The following is a 19,110-nucleotide window of genomic DNA, read 5'->3' on the forward strand; positions in this document are numbered from 1 at the left end:
TAAAGCCTGCAGGATGGGCCTGGCTAGCAAAATACTACCCCCTTTAACCCCCCCTGTTCAGCTCACACACACACACACACACACACACACACACACACACACACACACACGCACAGGCCCTGGCTGTAAAAGCACAAACATCGCCCTGGCCTAATCTCCTAATTAAGCGTGCCCCTCCTCACTATTTAACCCCAGAGAGCCTCCTGGCCCTTGCACTCAGCAGCGTTTGGCCACCTCCAGCAGAGGAACTGCATTGTTTACCAGTGGATTTACTCAGCAGATAAGGAAACCATCTGATGCCCTAAAAGGCCCCAGAAGATAAAGTAGAATAGAATAAGAGCTGAGTGGGCTTTGAAGAGGGGAGATCACACTCCCTAATCCCAGGATTGAGAGGTCTTCCAGAGTTCGGCATGTTATGTGTATGAATGCAGGGAGGAGGTCTGGCAAATTGGATTGTCTCTCTCTCTCTCTCTCTCTGAATGGTCTCTGTGCCAGAGGAACTTGGGCCAACTTTGTAAGGTTCAAAAGATCACAATAGAAAAACTAACACGTCACTGAACCTGTCAGCCAGCAAATTATACTGAATAATGAAAGCTTATGGGGATTTAATTACATATTTTTTGAAATGTATAATCACTTCCATACTGTTTCATAATCGTCAACTTATCTGTGTTTGTTTTACGACTTTATGACGCAAAGGAAATGTAACTGCCACAACGAACGTGTAATAACAATAATAATGCTGTGTTGTGGTATTTACCATCCATAATGGCTCATATCATCCACCATGCTGCTTCTTGAGAGGAGCACACGCTCACTGCGATGCCTTGTCTGTTACAGGGAATCCTTCTGAAGCGAAGTGGCAAATCCCTCAACAAGGAGTGGAAAAAGAAATATGTCACACTGTGTGATAATGGCGTCCTCACTTACCACCCGAGTTTACATGTGAGTCTGAACCCCCCCCTCCCACACACACACACACACACACACACACACACACACACACACACACACTTCCTTCTTCTTCCCTCCCCATTCCTTTTCCAATCGGCTTTATGTGTTTGTTACACTACTGTTTGTACTCGAGGGTGCTGCTGGAGGTTTTAATGTGCGACTCTTTCAACCGCTGAGCGCGATTCCGTTGATGGGATTACATTTACCACCGCTGCTGGAGTGAGCTGGATTACAAGCATATAGGCTCATGGTTTCTACAGAGGCTTATCGCCGTATATTACAGCTGTATTAGCCAACCCTGTGACTTTAAGTGTAGTATTAAGAAACGGGGACTACCTAGTGGTCATCTCTGCCCCCCCCTGTGGTGTCCATCCCCGGTGCCGTCTCTAATGGAGACATGGCTGTGCCCGCCGCGCCCAGACTCCACGCTGGCTTGTATTTATAATGGTTCCCGCCGCATGGCAGCAGAGCCTGACCAGCCTCCCACATCCATCTTTGTCAGAATCCCGCTGGGCCGCTAATACCTCTTAAACACTCGGCTGGCTGGCAGCAGACAGCTCAGGAGCCCCGGTGCCACACACAGAAAAACGCCCGCCCTTCTCGCAAAAAAAAAAAAAAAAAAAAAACCCTCCCATCTCCCATCGCTCTCTGATCTTCCAGCCCTGCGTTTAAGATGTTCAGACAATTTGGCGAAGGTACAATGAAAGATGGCCGCAACATCTCGTCTCTAATGAGACAGCGGCAAACTTTGAACGCAAGCCCAACAGTTAGACGCGAACCTTGTGTGTGGCCTTGTTGCACTGACAGTGTGTTAGTGGTTTAATTTACAGGCAGTTATTAGCAGAGCGGAGCCGTGCTACAGTGATGTATGTAATTGACTGAACAGGCTATCTCTTGATCATTACAGCTATTACGGGTCATCGGGGCAATCTATGAATCTATGAATCTGTTGACTTACGGAGGGAGGTGAAATAAGGGAGACAGTTACATTAACGCGGTAACAGCTCCAGCTCATTTTGAGCGGCGGAGCGGAGAAGGAGTAAGAAAAGGGGGGAGAGAGATTGAGGGAGGCAGAAAGAGGGAGGGAGGCAGACTGAGAGTGGAAGAGGGGAACCTTTAATTTCGCAGTCAGCCAAGCCATCCACACAATCACCTTCTGTTAATTCTATCTGCTACATCAATTAAATTGTTTGTAGAAACTAATTGAATGTGGCTTAATCACACATCTTAATAGCTTTGCACGCTTCGATCTGGCTGTTAATTCCAGCAATAAAATGAAATGAGAGCGCTCACTGGGTAATTAGCGAGGAGGCTTGGGAAAGAAATGAGTGCTTTATGACACGGTAATAAAGCAGAGGAGCCGGTGGGGGGACGGCAAAGGCCGAGCTCGCCCCTATCTGGGTCTTTTTCTGCTGAGCCCAATGATTTTCACCTTGGCTTCCCACATTTGGGCAGTAGTCGCTTTAAACCAAATCAAATGCCCCAAATTGAAAGAGAATGAGACTGTTTCCATTCATTAAGCCAAACATCTCGCTATTGGGAGACACGGCGTGGGCACAGGTGATGTGTAATGGCTTTACAATCATTTTTTTCCGCCATCACACACCTATAGTGGAAGGTCTAAGACGGGTTGTGACTAATGGGGATGGAAATTGAATAGTCTTTTAATTTGTTTTTCTTCCATAATTCCTGGATTCTTGTTGGTCCGCTGTGTGTAATCAGTTGCCTGAATTGAAGGACATGAATGGAAATATTGGGACTTTTTTTTTTTTTTTTTTTTTTTTTTTTTTTTAAGAGAGCAGGCCATTCACAACATTTGTCTTTTTTTCCCCACTTTGTGTAGGACTACATGCAGAATGTGCACGGCAAAGAGATAGACCTGCTGAGGACGACAGTCAAGGTTCCTGGGAAGCGACCGCCCAGAGCGGTGGCCACCGTCGCCCCCACTGCTAGTCCCAAAACCAACGGGCTGACCAAGGACCGCAGCGCCTTGCAGCTGGGCATCGGAAACACAGGTACCACTTCCTGTCCTCCATAGTACGGGCAATACAAGTAAATGCTCATCATTAAGAAACAGATTAATGAACAATTCAAGATATTTACTTTATGCATTCTGGCAAACAATTAACTGAGTGATGATCAGTACATTTTGATGCTGTTTTTAGCTTCAACCTCAGTCTAGCGCAACAAGTGTGACGTCACATGACATAGTGTATATGGTGAAGGAGCTTCAAACTCTGATAAGAGAAACGTGTTTGGCTCAGGGCTTCATCCGGCTCATGAAAACATACAATGGGCCAAAGACTTCAATATGTGAAAACAACAGTTTGTGTACAAAGTAGCATTTGCACACACGACTTCAGGCTTTCAATCAGCCTGAACAAATACCTTTCCGTGAGCCTCTTATCAGTGTTAATATAATATCATGGATTGTATATTTTTAAGGGCTGAGTTTGTTTTCACTTTTATAAAAAACTTTTTGGACTAATTGTTCATCTTTAAAATCGTAGCACCTCCAGTTCAGAAGTACTCCGTCTACGCAAAGCTCTTATTTCTCTTTTTCACTATTTAATACTACATAATATTCACTTATTTCGGTAAATATGAAAGGATTGACATGGTAGGTAGAGAGAAATGCAAAAGAGAAAACAAATCACAAGTATAATGTGTAATGGTTTATCAAATGAGTCTTTTATTACTGTACTTATTTTCTACGTCCTCACGTTTGTGATTAATCATAAAAATGAGTCCCAACAGGTTAATTATCTACTTTCTGTATGTTTCATTCATGCAAATTAGCTGCCTCATAGCATGCACAATGATTACTTAATGAGCGCCTACGAGAAATCTATTAATTCTCAAAATTATTAAACAGGGAATTGAAAAATTGTGTTTAAACATAATGGCTGTGTTTAAGGAAATATAATGAAAAAGTGGAGAGTTGTTTATTTAGGACTGTTACGCCACCATGACACTGACCTAGTTGTGTTGCATCCTCTATGGTAGTAGTAGGGGGTCACCGTAACAAAACCCTGTTTGGTCCTGAGCATCGTGCCAGGGTTCCTCCACCTTTCAAGTTTAAAAATAGAGCTCCTCTCCCAGCGAGCGGTGCCACCGGAGGCTGCGGAGAGAGTCTGGCAGGCTTACAGAGGGGAAGCCAGTGATTGGATTTAGGGGTTAGGATTAAGAGTAATTAATACTAATTAGCAAAGTGAGCCCCGGAGGGAGGCGGGGTCCTTCATCGGCTGTGAAATGGGCACAGTGTTTCCATCGCTCAGGCTAAAGCTAACTGGCTCAGGGTGGGTACGGTGCCAAAAGACGGGTCGGCGGGGACCATTAGCACTGTCCAGGCAGGTTACCGTTAAACCTTGCTGTACGGGTTTATCAGTCAAAAAGCAGGAAGATGTAGGAGTTTACAGAGCGGAGGACGCTGGATCTGTTCACCTTGAGCGCTGGGTTGAGGGGAGTGGTTGGGGGCAAACAAAGGGCCTTGAAAAACAGGCCAGATGAGCCGGTTTTTCTGGGAAAACGGCACCAACTGGTCTGTGTTCTTTGTTGTTCATTTCTTGGATCTCAATGACAAATTCCCAAGATTGTCAGTCGCCATCCATTTGTGCACCAGGGAACAATGTGTGGGAGATTTGCCTTAATCTCCACTTAGGAAAAGAAAGGTTACAAATCACATCAGGTCTCTCTCTGGGTGGAGGACCATCTTCTGATTATGCGATCGGGATTTTGATTTCATTAGACGTGCAATTGATGAAGGGAACAAAGGGGTAATTTTTCATTCACGGCGCCCCAAATCACAAGCCTTGTCTGTGCCTTTGGTAATTCATTCATTCCTTAGATCTAAAGACCTTTATAATCACTGGGAGAAGAGGGATAGCGACGGAGAGAAGGAGGGGCGGAGTGGATGGGGGAGATGGGGAGATGAAGAGGAGAGGCTGAGAAGACAGAGAGTAAATGAGAGAACGCATGCGCCCACGAGTTTGCCAAGCGGCCAGGTTTAATTCCTTTGCTGGCTGCTGAGCGGAACCATTTTAAATATGATCCTCCCTGTTAACACGCATCCTGCCGTGTCACCGGCGACAGATACATTGTATCAAAGTATTAATGGGCCCAGTCACTTTGAATCAATCCTGTGGGGGAGAGAGATGCATGTGGAAAAGATGGAGATTTTTTAGGAAAGTGTTGAGCTCGTCCACAGTTTGTCTCCAGCTCTAATCTTCAGCCCAGTAGAACCAGGAGTCATCCAGCACTTTTATTTGTCCAATTTCTAATATTAAAATTTTTTAAATCAGTCTTCACAAGTAGCCCATGACGGCTGTGGAAGTACACCTATTAGAGTAATAGTTTGTATCAAGATCCTTTTTGTCTTCAATTACCTTTAAGGCAGAAGATGCTATTAGCACCCAGGTGTCCGTAGCCAACGATGTTATTTGCACCTGACCCTGGCACACGACATACTGTATGTGTATATGTAGCTTACTGTAGGCTATTTACATTTTTTATAACCCTAACCTAACAAAACACAAAATAATAAGTCAACTAAGTGTGAAAAGAGGCTTCTCACAGGACTCAAACCCCAGTCTCCTGGGTAAAAGTCCTGAATTTGACCAAATCATCCACCTCAACCTACCACACATACTTTGTGGCTGTTTATGCTACTAATTAAGCAGCATATTCAACTTGGCTAGGCGTAAATAATCCATATAGCTGCTGTGTGACTATTCTCACCTGGGTGCAAATAAACACTCTTTTTATTTAATTTTTCAACTTCAAACGTCAAAATATCATCAAATTCATAGTTACAGTGCTGGAAATGTCTACAAGCATCCTCTGACGATAAGAAACCATATCATAACGCCTAAATGACGGAAAAATACAATTTTAGATTTGCCCTAAAAAGAGAGAGATATCTAAACAAGTAAAGAAAATAGGATGGTATTGTCGTACACAAGGGTTATAGTAGGATCTTAAAGTTGGTTTAATGCATACAGTTTTTGTATGAAGACAACATATGAAGCACAGATAGGAGTGACCTGTGTGGGGGCTGGTGTCGGTGGGGGGGGTGGAGCGTCTGAGCGCTGGTCAGGATGATGATGGTGGTGGAGGTGGTGGATTACACACAAACGCAGATGATGTGCTGCCCGGCCCACATTAGCATGAATGCTTCATTATCCCACTACTTGTACATAATGGCAACAACTCCACGGAGGGGTCAGGCCTCGTCACGGCTCATCAACCCACTGACGGCCCGGCCTAAAGAGAAATGAGAAGCAAGGCAGCGCTGCTCCCCGCTAATCCATCGCCTCTACTTAACACCGCGGCCCTGGATCGCCTGCAGAACACACTATATGGCTTTTGTTTTACACGCGACGATCCAGTCAGCAAGAAATATTCACAAGTAACGGTGCTTTGTATTCAAGTAGTCAATGTTGTTTTATTAAGAATTGTGCAGAAGTTAACTGTGAAATTATAGAAGAATCTGTGTGTTAACATCTTTGATTAGAAAAAAGAAGAATTTTTATTTAGTTAAACAGGAGACTTTCCTCTTTGCTCTTGTGGTTTTTAATTACAGTATTTAAATGCAGTGGTTGAAGTAGGATTCGGATATTTTCTGATAAATACCACAAAGTAAAAAATACTCTATTAAAAGTTAAAGACCGTCATCAAAATGTTACCAAAGTAGAAGTACAGAAGAAAGTATCAAAAGTACTTATTATGCAGCAGAATGGCGGCTGTCAGTGTTGTATAATTAAATATGAGATTATTATTACTGATGCATAAACTTTGTTAAAGCATTTTAATGTTGCAGTTAGCTGAGGTGGAGCAACTTTATGTTGTTGGGTAGTTTAATCCATCAAATTGGATGTTATTAAAAAATAATAATAAAATGAAGGTAAAGAACAAGTCTCTCAAGTAGAATGGAGTAAAAGTATGGAGGAAAAACTCAAGTAAAGTACCCTTATGTTTATACTTATACATTAATTGTGTAAATGTACTTTATTTTCTACCACTGTCTACGCGTCATGCAATTTCACACTAAATGTCTCGATCGCTGCTGAATTTTATTGCAAAAATAAACGCTGATACATTTCATCAATAGAGACAAAAGTAATGTTTCTGAGATCATCAGAATGATGCTTCTGCAGCACAATCATGTTAACAGTCTTACTTTTCTACTCCTCAAATGTTCTGTTGCCTCAGAGGTTTTTTTTTGCATTATTCTAAACATGTATTGCATTAAAATATAACAAAGCTTGATGACTGTGGAATCACTAGCACTATACTTGAAGTTAGCACCGTTCAGAATGAAACCTGATCCGTTGGACGTCGGTTAGCAGTAGTCGGGTCCATCATCACTGTCCACCACAGAGCCTCCACTAGAGCTGCAGGTCTGGAGTCAGGCCTGGCTGGAGCTCAGAGTACAGTGCTCTTTTAATGCCACAAGCTGATTATTTCTCCACTGTAATTACATTATCCTCCCCTTTATGCAGGAGTGGTCTCTGGGGACTAATGGGTACAGCCATGTATAATTCATTAATCATTAGCATCCAATTTGACAATTAGACGTGATTGTTGAATTTTAAATATCAATGTAACTTACCTTGTAGTTATCTAACAGGTTTTTTTTATTTTTTATGTTTTACCTGTTTTAATTTTTAAGGGGTCAAAGAGTCAAACGTCACGCTTCGGGAATAAAGAAATGTTTCTCTTTTAGTAGCAAGAAATAGAACTACGTCTAAACCATGATTAAACATGTTTCTGTATAAACAAGGTTTTTGCTATAAATAACAGCACTGAAGTGTTTTTCTATGAGTCTTAATTGGAAATATTCTTTTTTTTTTATTCAGTAATGATAAAAGCATCCAAAAGCCTGTTTTTTCTAGAAGGTATCAGCTGATTTAAAGTATCATTCATCCGTCACTTTTAAAAAAAACAAAGTTTCACATTTTCTTTTCAGTAGCCTTACTCCTCAGCTCTCTCTCCCCCTCCTCTCCCTCCTCCCCCTCCTCCTCCCCCTCCTCCCCCTCCTCCTCCTCCTCCTCCTCCTCTGCTCTGATTTCAGCATGCTAATTTAGTCAGTGCTCCTCAGCGTGATTCCCTCGCTCTCTCTCCCATTCTTGCTGCGATTCTGCTCCCTCCCCTCTGGGACCTGAAGATTAATATTCCTGGGCCCAACAAGATAATTACTGATACTAATTAGACATGATTATGTGAATTTGATACACTTATTACTCTAGATAATGAGTAGGACATATTATCCTAACAAGCACCCGTGCCGCTTAGTTTACTTTACACGCGACTTACACACTATATATTTTCTGTTATTGTCACCTCAATCAGAAACTGGTATTTTCTAGTAATTATTTAATAAAAGGTTCTGACGTGGTGATATCTGCAAGATGAGAACGCATCGTTGAGAAAATCAGAGATATGGCTTGTTTTCCAAAACAACAAATTTGAACCCTTTCAATGCCTATTTACCACATTAGATTGTATTGTCTTTAGGATGTAGTCATTCATGACAACTTTTAGGGTAAAATTACTGTGAAAATAAACTTTTTCTGACGACCAATTTAATTGATGAAAAACCCATCCAACCTTTTCCTTGTAGGCCATGCAGAATATGTTCTCATTCGTGTAACGTTAATTAATTTCACAGAATAAAATCACACTTTTTTTGTAACAAATGACTGTATCACATGACACGGTACTGCTCCGGTTGATGCATTGTAACTCTGAAGCAGTTAATCTGATTCCACGCACATGACTGGAAGTGTATCGATGACTTCTTCAGAGTAGTTAGGAGGTGTCGTAGCGACTGCTCGCGAACAGGAGGGAAGGACCCCACATGGCGCAGCCTAGCCCATGAATTAGTAAAGAGAGCCAGGCGTCCGTGGCTCGCCTGATTGGAAGTTAGGGAGAGAACGCCTGCTGACGCCAGTGGAGATCGATGTGGCAGTCAGAGGGATGAGGCGAGATAATTAGCGTTCAGAGTGTATCTTGTTAATTAAGGGCTAATTAGAGGCAGAGGCGGAGGGAGACGGGTTTCATGTGTGTGTGTGTGTGTGTGTGTGTGTGTGTGTGTGAGCGGGGTAGTTGACAGAGGGATGTGCACAAATATGGAGGCAGCAGCTTTGCATTGCTGTAGAAACTACCAAAAACTGTGAACTCAGTTGCATCATTAGAACTTCTTTACAGAGTTTTTTTTTTGGTTCAAAGAAAACAATCCTCTCAGAAATCAAACAGATGTAGAAAAAAATAGATCAGGATTCATTTCCTTGTGTCTGTCTCTTATTTTCCAGGTGCTCCTCACTCCAACAGCAGTTCGTCCCTCCAGACGGGCGCGTCGTTGTTTAGCGGCAGTAAAGACGGCATGCACCAGCGCTCCTTCTCCGTGTCCAGCGCCGACCAGTGGAATGAAGCCATCAACACCAGTACGAGCAGCGGAGCCCGTAAGACATCCACCTCATACGTTCACGTCCGCCTGAATCTCCTCCAAAAGTCTTAGCCATGCATTGTGCACCCTAAACGTTCATATCTCTACCACAAAGACGAGAGCCATTTAAACCCCCCCCCCACAAAAAAAAAAAGACTGGATCTGATCTGGAGGTGTGACGTGGAGACGCCATTTTCCCGAGCGTGTTACACAGGTGGAGCGATGCTCATTTTTTATAATTAGGTGATCAGGGCTGTGATCGCAGTGACCTTTTTGTCTGCCGCTCTCTGATGGAGGCGCCGTGTTCAGAGGAGAGGAACAGTGAAGGTTAACTTCAATGCGTCTCCACTCGCTGCCTCTGCGTCACATTGCACCTTGTCACTGTACTTGAGTGAAGTGAGATAATATATTCACCATGCATGTCTACACCCACCCACCCCATCCTGTCTTTACCTTCCATCTTACTCGTGTGCCCCCCCCCCCCCCCCCCCCCCCCTTCCTCTGTTTTCCTCTCTTTTCTTCCGAAGAGGAAAATGAATGCTTTTTGGGGGTACCATTCATCACCAGTTATTTCCCTCTCTTTGTGGTTGGCAGTAAAAAAGCACTTAAATGCACATCAACAGAATAACAGTCATTTCCATGCATGTTTGCACTCTGGTAGTTCTCATTAGCGCGGCGGCGGCTCCCCCCCTCCCCATGGGCTCCCAGGGGCCCCGGCAGTTTAAAGAGCGCACTTTACGAGCGCTGCTGGAGTCCAACTGCACGGCCCTCGTGGTTCCGCAGACAAGCCTGTCTCTCATTTGGAGCTGCCAAACGATCAATTCTGCCTGGACGCAGGCACTTCCATCACCCCCTACCCCCGTCTCCCATCAGCAGCATGCCCAAAGCAGAATTACTTAGATTCGTGGGGTCCTCAAATAAATGAGTGTGTGTTGTGTATGTGCGTGCGTTCTCGCTGATTTTTATTTTTTTTTTCTTGTGTGTGTGTGTGTGTGTGTGTGTGTGTGTGGGTTGCTGTTTGCCTGTAAGTTTTTTCCACGGAGTGTGTATGTGGGAGGAGAGAGAGAGAAAAAAAAAAGGCTTCACACTGGATGTTTGTGAATGTGCGTTCGGCGTTTGACGCTTCTGCAGAGGACAAATAATTCCTAAACGTTTGTGTTGCGAATATAAGGAGGCCTGGAAATTTCCCATTTTCATGTTTGGTAAACTGAGAAGCCCTCGATATTAACATAGCTCATTAACCAGCATCCAGTCTTCAACTAAATCAGATCCACACTTTGCTCCTTTATTCTGTTTTCTTCAATTATTTTCATGCTACTCTTAAGGTAACCACAAATGAGCTCGAATGAGGCAAATGAGCTGAAAATAATAGCAGAAACATTGCGTCAAATGATAGATATGTTGCTCGTCTTTGGGAAGGAGTGTCTCTGTAATCAGTGCATAGTCAGTGCAGACAGTTTAAGGCTCGCGATGTACTCCGGAAGCAACATCTCTGTGGCTGAAAAACTTTCTCTGAATATCTTGTTTTTGTGTCACAACTTAAGAATGTGAATTACGGCAGCAGAATGCGTCTGTAGTGTAAAGTGTGACTGGACTATCAGAAAACAAAAACTTGATTGAAATGCGGCCCTCTTATCTTTCATCCTAATGTGCCTTCAATAATCAATAGAGGGTGTTCCACAGTGAAGCGTGCTCATGTTTTGCCATTTGAATTGACTTGAACCCGGCCCAATCACTCCATTATCCTTGGTGAAGGTTGCAGGTTAACATAAAATGTGATTCTGAGATGCAAAAACAGCAGATTGATGATTCACTGGAGAATGAATGCGTCTTAGCCAGGTAACCATTTCCATATTATTTAAAGAATGTCCTCATTTGTAAGCCTATTGAGCAAAGGCAGAAAGCAGAGGTAGTAGCGTCTCTTGAATATTGAGCGCAGATTTTTGATTAAATCCCGGCCCAATTTTTTTCTATTGCTTGCATTCATAAAGACACCCATTCTTAATGCGGCGGGTGCTTGTTTAGATCCCGCTCTCCTTCGTACGCCTCAATCTTTGAGGCAGAATTAAAAGCAAGAGGCTCCAACAGTCGTCTGAGCAACGTGATGGGCTCGCTGATGACAACAACTTAAGTCATGGTCAAAGTGTGAGTAATGTCACATCTCCAAAGGCAAAAGATTACCGTAGATCAGTGCTCACCACGGGTGATGGTTCAATAATTAATTCAATATAATCTTGTAGATAGAAGAGAGATGTATTGGTTCACTGATCTCATGGCCAAAAAAAATATAACAAGTGTTATTATGCCAAAAATCTGTCCAAAATGTAATAAAAAATAGGAATATCTTTTATTAAAACACAAACGATTGACTGAGTGGGAAGATCAACGGAAAGTAAATCCGTTACAATTTTGAAAAATCGATTAATTCACTGACAGTTTTCAGCTTCTCAAACTTGAGGATTTGGTGCGTTTCTTTGTCATGTATGATCGTAAATTGAAAATCTTGCGTGTTTTAGATTGTTTGCCTGACAACATAAGCAACTGGAAAATGCCATTTTAGGAACTGGGAACCCATAATTAGAAAAAAATCACATTAATTGAGAAAATAATCAGGAGATTTGTCCTTGAAATGAAATGTTAGTCGCAGCCCTAATGAGAAGAGCGATATTTAAACTTTTTACCTTGTGGGCTTTAATGATAATTCAGCGCTAATTATCACAATATTATATCCGTCCATATAGCACAGCTCTCCATGAAAAGTTTTCACCGCTGCCTTTTTTTTTTTTTAGTTTTTTTTCTTTCCGTCCTCCAAGACCTTAATGCTGCGACTACCTGCTCTGCTATGTGGTAATTTATATATAAGTGCTATTTCTCCTCCCACTTTGCATATCAGGACACAGGTAGTTAATGCACGGATAGCCTTTTCCTGTGGCACTGTGTTTTATACCTTGGCCTCCCGATGTGAGGGTGATAGCATGTGGGGCGTTTGATTTCTACGCTAGGCCGTAATGAAGTTTGACATTTAGTTTGGAGAGAGCAGCAGAGCGCGATCAGGCCTTGATTAGTACGCTCTAATTGAGGATAATAAGGGGGAGGCGGTGATTGTTTCTAATTTTTGCCATTAATTGCAGCCGTTGGCTTTGATTGAGGACAGGCAGGGCTGCCATGTCAAGGGGCCTGGCGGAATCATAGTGCTCCTCACCCGGAGCCTCTTGAATAACAATGAAATGACTCCCCCCCCCCCCCCCCCCCCCCCCCCCCCCTCTCCTCTACATCCTCTGCCTCTCTCTCTCTCACCCTTTTTTTCATTCTCATTCATTCTCAGTGTGGCATTGGTAAAGGCAGGAAGCTGTTAGCGGCCCCCTCTTTGTCTCAGCCGTAGTCTTCATCCTGGAGCGTGTTTAAACTGTCATCTCCATAGTGGGAGTGTAATACGCTGTAATCACAGGTTAGACTGATACCTATTCGGCTGCCCAGGTGATATTGGCTGAGTGGGAAAGAGACTCCTGATCCCCAGTGTGCTTCATTACCCAGCTTGGTCCTGATGGCCCTCATACACACTAACAGCTAGCTAATAATGCCACCGTGAACACTCTGCTTGTGGAATCAGTCCGGTTCTAACTTCATAATTCTCAATTTAAGAACTATAATCTTCCAGTCATGCACAGTTTAGGGCTGAGAACCGCTTAAAGGCAGGAGCCTTTACATTATATAAAACCATTAGGTTTCAGGTGCTTTGATATTGTTGCTCAGTGGAGTGTACTGCGGTTTGATCCATTCTCTGCTCCTATACCTTTCTTGGTGCAGACTTCTTAAAGCCTTATTGGTGCAAACAAAGGGAGGTGCATTACCCCGTATATGTTTCAGGTGCAAGGGTTGCCGGATGAGCGGGGCCAGGGTCATTTTCCACAACATTAGGGGCAGAAATTGATAATTAGAGGTGTTTATGACACGGTTGGAGCCCCCGAGGGGCAGCCCTCCCCTTTAACCTCAAGCGACATTAAACAAATGCTGGCTGTCACGTCGGAGGCAGGTCGGAGCGCCAGTCTTCCACCCGCCATACGGAGCTGTGCTGGCGGGACAGACGCTGGGATGGAGAGGGAGGAGGAAGCAGAGGGTGGGAGGAGGAGGAGGGGGAATGGGGGGGGGGGGGCACATGGAGGACCCCTGTGCCCCCAGCTGTCTGAGCCAGCTAATGACTCGTCTCAGGGGGGCTGTTGTAAGAGAGCAGGGAAATTGAAACAGACGCCTCGACGAGGAGCTGCTACATGTGTGGCTGCGTGCTGCCATTCAAAACACCAGAGAGCTTACTTAATGTATGTAGTCCAGCACAAGCGCCAGTGTTATGTTTATTAATGTGATGGCGAAGAGTCAATATTGTTATTTTCCAAGTAGCACTTCACCATTTATGCTTATTGCAAGGATTGTCACTTATTTTATATCAAATTAAAGATACCAGTAGTTATAAACGTTTTTTTTTTTTTTTTTCCTCTAGTATTGACATCGTTGTTTCTATACATCAGCTCTCCTCAAGATGAATCTCTAAGTGGAGTGCAGACATAACATTGTGTGTCTCAGGTGCCTCCTCTGTTTTGCCCGTGCTCAAACAATGCCTCCCCCGGCCGAGAGCCCCCCCCCCCCTCACGTTAGCATCTTCAATCCCCCGCTGAGCCCATCTTACTCCTCCAAGACAGCCCCATCTCCCCAAAGGTAATGACCGAATTAGGCCTAATGTTGTACACTGGCTAATGGCACAGTGCCGCACATTATAGCATGTGCAACTGGCAACGACAACAGCAATAATCCCTGAGCCCCTTGTCCTCCTGCACTCCACCCCTGGGGCTGGGACGGTGCACAGGGAAATGAATGGAGTTTGCCACACTACAATGAGCTTTTGATGGGAGACAATGGAGGAGGCTGCCAGCACCACACAGGGTGGTAAAGGGGAGAGCAATATGGGGGCCCATCTACCGGCCCTCCCTCCCTGCTTCCCCAAGGGCCTGGCCCCCGCTCCCAGATTCATAATGGCATCCGGAGGGGGAAAGAAGGGAAAGTGATGTCAAATGTCAGGAAATCAGAAAGATGGCAAGCTGACAACCCCCTCCTACCGGCCCATCCCTCCTATCCCTTTGCCCAACGGTAGCACAGGTTAATATCACATTTATAAAATCACTTACAAGAAACAAAGCCGGCTCTTAGCCCCCTGTCACTCTCAGACAGTCATATAGAGAGCTTTGCCGCGGGCTAGCTTAGGTAACCATTTGTTCACGGATAGCCCCCTTACCTGTCCTTCACTCTATCTAAAGCCGGAGCCACGCCGTTACTTTTTGGAGCCTCTAACTCTCACCGCTCGTGGACGCATTTTTGAGGACGCGACGAGCCTGCCTCTACTTTGCATGATGCTTTCAATAAAGCTCCTAATGTCATTCATTATTCATAGCTCAGTGTCATTTCACAATGATTCATGCGTTTGTACATTCGATACATAATCGTACATTTTATGACTTGAATAAGTTAAATTGAAGCTGCCAGCTTAGTTTATTTTTAAAGGCATGGCTTCCCATTTTTCAAGTCTGTCTCCATTTTATACTCTGTGTTGTTTTTTTTGTCTTACATTTCTGTCTTCATACTGGTCTTGCAGCTTCAGCTGAGAGCAATGAATACAATTAATAGTGGGCTAATCAACAGTCCTCATTAAGCACAAAAAAGATCTTCACCCAGAGCCAGCGTGATGCTACAGCACTCTGCCAGAGCAATTTCCAGTTGATATTTCATCAAATCATTTTTATTTTTAAATTGGACACTCTTGGATGCTCTTCATCCATCTTCTGCAGTTCATTATCTTTATATTATGGTTCATCATGGCAATAAATATTAATTTTCTTCATTTCATTGTTTCCCTTAATTTTTAGTTAGACAAAAGCTTTTGTCTACTGTATTTGTCAAATACCATATAGTTTCTTAACTAGTTTCAAGAACTCTTTGAAGTATAATAGTTGAGACTAAGATGTCATTTGTGTGGCTGCACATTACGGCAATTATAAAATCTTCTTAAAGGTTTTTTGAGCGTTGTTTTCTAAATGCTTCGCCGGTAAATCAGCCTTAAAAAAGTGTCGGGGTTTGAAAAAATGATCTTCCTCGTGACGATGACCCACCAATGGGGCATCGTGCATTGAAAGAGTTTATATAACTACTTGACTTCATGAGAGAATCCTGTAGCATCACAGTTTCTTTGGTGTGTTTTGTGGAGTTAATATAGAACTGTATATAAGCTGAAGCTGTGATAGTGAAACTCAAACTTACCTACATGGGCAGTGATTATTAACCTGAAAGAAAAATGTTTCTTTAACATACAGAATAATAATTGTTTTCCCTCTCTTTGTTTTTTTTTTCAGCCAATGGGATGAGTGATCCTGCGAGTTCCTTTGTGGGCAGCGCCACGAGTCCTAAACTTGAGCCGCCTCCTTCGCCACACGCCAACCGCAAGAAACACAGACGGAAAAAGAGCACGGGCATCACAAAGCCAGATGGCTTATCTGCAGGCAACGAAGGTACGGCACGATCCCATTGCTACACTTCTGAAATGACCAAAACCTGAAAAGACTGAAAATATAGAAATGTCATATTTCCATCACGTTTTCTGTATTGTTTTCCACCGTTTGAGGTTTGACCAGCGCTCTTTCATCTGGTTACGCTCTCTTCTTCTGCAATGGTTTAACGGCACCTGAGTGAGGAATTAGAGCCACCAACTATTTATCTTGAAGAACAAACTCCTAATTCTCGCATAGCCATGGTGGATGTAAACGCGCACCTCATTTGAATTTTCTGTTGCTGATTTTCTGGAAATTCAGTTAAAATTTGCGTTAAATGTGGATGGAGACCTGTAGAGACATGAGTTCACTTACCCGATAATTAATAATATAATAACTAATAATTAATTAAGTTTCTATGTGCAGCACAAAGTAGTCAAACCCACAGATGTTTCAGCCACTTTGTCAGTGTGCAGAATTGTTTATGCTTACCAACCAACACAATAAGCTCTTCTTTTGCTGTTGGGAAGCCAGAGAGGGCTCGCGTCCTAAGAGGTGCATGAGGGACTCCTATCAGTGGGACTGTCTGCTTACACAGAGGTGGGTGGGATTTGGGGGAAAGCTCAAACCTGAGCGTTTACACCCTCCCAGTGAAGCTCCTAACTGGCAGCTTAGAGGAAATGGTAGACTGTCATGAGCAGGCAGACGGTGTGTTTTCGCTCTTCGGCGATAGTTTGATTGACAGACAGTTCCTCCAATCACTTGCCAAGTTTTCTTTCTTTTTTTTTTTTAAAGTGAATGCCCTTTTCCAAACAGCTTCCAATGACAGCTTCTCAGATGGTTCTGTGTAACGAACCATCTGGCGGGTCAAACTTGAAAGCAAGTATTTATATGGAATTCAACAGAAACTTTCCTCTTTGTTTGTTATTGAAGTAAAGATCCACTTTGATTTTAAAAGAGCTTCTATATTGTGATTGAATAGGCATATGAGGCACATAAAGGTGTGTAGTTTTGTGTCTCTGTGCCCCCCCCCCCCCCCCCCCTGCACAGTGCACACTCTCAGCCCCCATTTTATTTTAGCGTAGTCTGAGAGGCCTGATCTCCAGAAGCCGTGGCCCTCCTCAGCAGGGGAGTGGCAGTCGGCTCTCCACCCAATTAATAATGATTCTCCAGACCAATGATGAATGGAGTACCCTAATTGGATGGCATTGTGAAAACACTGGGACGCATTTCAGAGGCCATAAAACCGATGTCACCGGAGCGGGATGATCAATCAACAAGATTGATACGCTGGATAACAACAACAATGGCATTGACGCCTCCTAAATGGGGCTTGGCATTTATAATCATTATACTTTTTTATCATGGTCTCTGACAGCTTCTCTTGAAAGTCTGAATGGGTCTCTTGACCACATTGTTGTTCAGAGGGAACATCATCAGCATCTGGGAGATAAGTGCTGTGAGATAAGTGGTGCTGTTTTTTGTTTGTTGGAGTGCTATGTGGTCACGTCACCGTACCGGTGGAAGTGAAACTCAGATCTGATCATTTGTTTAAATGTGGCAGTTGTATGTAGCGTGGAGTCCATTGCTTCTGTTTTATTTGACATTACTTGGCTCTTAATGGGACCGAGCTCTTAATGGCTGGCATTATGAAACGTCATCAAATGTCCTCGATGAGCGCCCCACACAGGAATAGTTGATGTCGGATGACTCCTGGACTTCCTGAGGAGGATATCTAAGAGTAATCAGACAGGAGGAGGCAGACTCTGAATGTTCCTCACGTCATCAAACACGCACATTGTTTTCTATCTCATTCATTGTTCTCTGCAAGGTTTTCCATTAGCATCACCTTGTCTGTTCTGCTGAATGCTCTGGAATACAGACGTATCATCTTAAATATTGGATTCACCCAAGTCTGGGATGTGAGTTGTGTCTCCTGTTGAAAGAACAGAGGAGAGAGGAGAGGAGAGGAGAGGAGAGGAGAGGAGAGGGAAAGCAGAGGAGAGGTGGGATCCTTGAATAAATTGCTATCAGTTTATCTCATTTACGGGGCAATCAGAAGCGTGCAATGCAGGCTGAAATTGAATTTTAGTAGTTGTGAAGCGTCATAAATCAAAACAGCGCGCACGTCTTAAGGTGAGAAATCATTTTGGTCAACATTGGACGTGTAGGATGTAGGAGGGAGCCTGGAGAAACTGTTGCTGCACCATCATTTCCAAATATTGTACCACGGTACTCTTCTACATGGCTGCTGAAGTGGGAGAAAATCTTATACATCTTTTATAAACTCAAATTTGTCACTCTGATCACGAAAGGATAAATGACTGACAGTAATTGCACAGAAATATATTTTCTCATTTTCATTCAAATAGGCTTTAGGCGAGCCAAGAGCTTAAAAATCACATTTGAACCTGTGCATCAGATTTAAAAATGCATTTATTTCAAATCAATGTAAAGCTGTTTTTTTTTCTAATCATTTTATTTGGTTTATGTTTGAATTCCCTGTTATGTCTACGGTGCTACACTTCCACCAAAGATATGCACAATGGACACAGTCCCTAATATCCTATGCACTGTCAGAGCTGTGTGGTGTAATGAACTTCTCATGTGCTTAAAGAATGATGCAGGATGCATGGCGAGACAACTGACAGCCCCGTAATGTGTTTCCCAGCAGCCGCCCAGCGACGAGCTCTCTCGGTGTGTCGCTCGCCATAAACCCACTGGAAAATCGATGGCCGATAAAGAGTTGTGTTCAGGGGGAGCCCCCTCTGATTAATGCAGACTGTCAGGGAGCATCATTAATGTATTTCTCTTTTAAAGAAAGTGTATCAAATGCTCATTGTTTTGGGGGGGTTTTAGTTTGTCCAATGTGAGCAGAAAGGGAGGTGCAGGAATGGAGGGGAGTCGTGACGAGAGGCTCCCGATTCTTCCAGGTTTTTACGGATGACGATATTTACTTCCGCTAAGGTCACAGAAATCAACAAGAGCTACGGGTTTGCCTGAATGCTTTTAATGTAAAGACGCCGTTAAAGTCCTTGTTTACATTCACGTCGAGCAATTTTCTAGACGGACAACAAATCAAACCAAATCGGTTCAAACTTTACTTTTGGCCTACAGTCCTAAAAGAGGATGACGGACTGAAGGAAGGATTACTGGCACTGCGTGACATGTCCTTCTTCA

At 43.5% G+C, this 19,110-nt stretch overlaps 1 protein-coding gene across 2 annotated transcripts in view; it reads left to right on the forward strand.

The window, feature by feature from the left end:
* Nucleotides 1–19,110, forward strand: part of agap3 (ArfGAP with GTPase domain, ankyrin repeat and PH domain 3) — a 113,676-nt gene that overhangs the window by 71,755 nt on the left and 22,811 nt on the right. For both annotated transcript variants that reach the window (XM_068737745.1, XM_068737744.1), the window contains exons 10-13: nt 841–945; nt 2,798–2,969; nt 9,267–9,416; nt 15,796–15,951. In XM_068737745.1, the coding sequence (XP_068593846.1) occupies nt 841–945; nt 2,798–2,969; nt 9,267–9,416; nt 15,796–15,951 (583 nt within the window). The remainder of the gene's footprint in view (nt 1–840; nt 946–2,797; nt 2,970–9,266; nt 9,417–15,795; nt 15,952–19,110) is intronic.

The sequence above is a fragment of the Cebidichthys violaceus genome, unplaced genomic scaffold (genome assembly GCF_023349555.1).
Source record: "Cebidichthys violaceus isolate CVI_PGR_0920_01 unplaced genomic scaffold, fCebVio1.0.p SCAF_8, whole genome shotgun sequence".
Lineage (NCBI taxonomy): Eukaryota > Metazoa > Chordata > Actinopteri > Perciformes > Stichaeidae > Cebidichthys > Cebidichthys violaceus.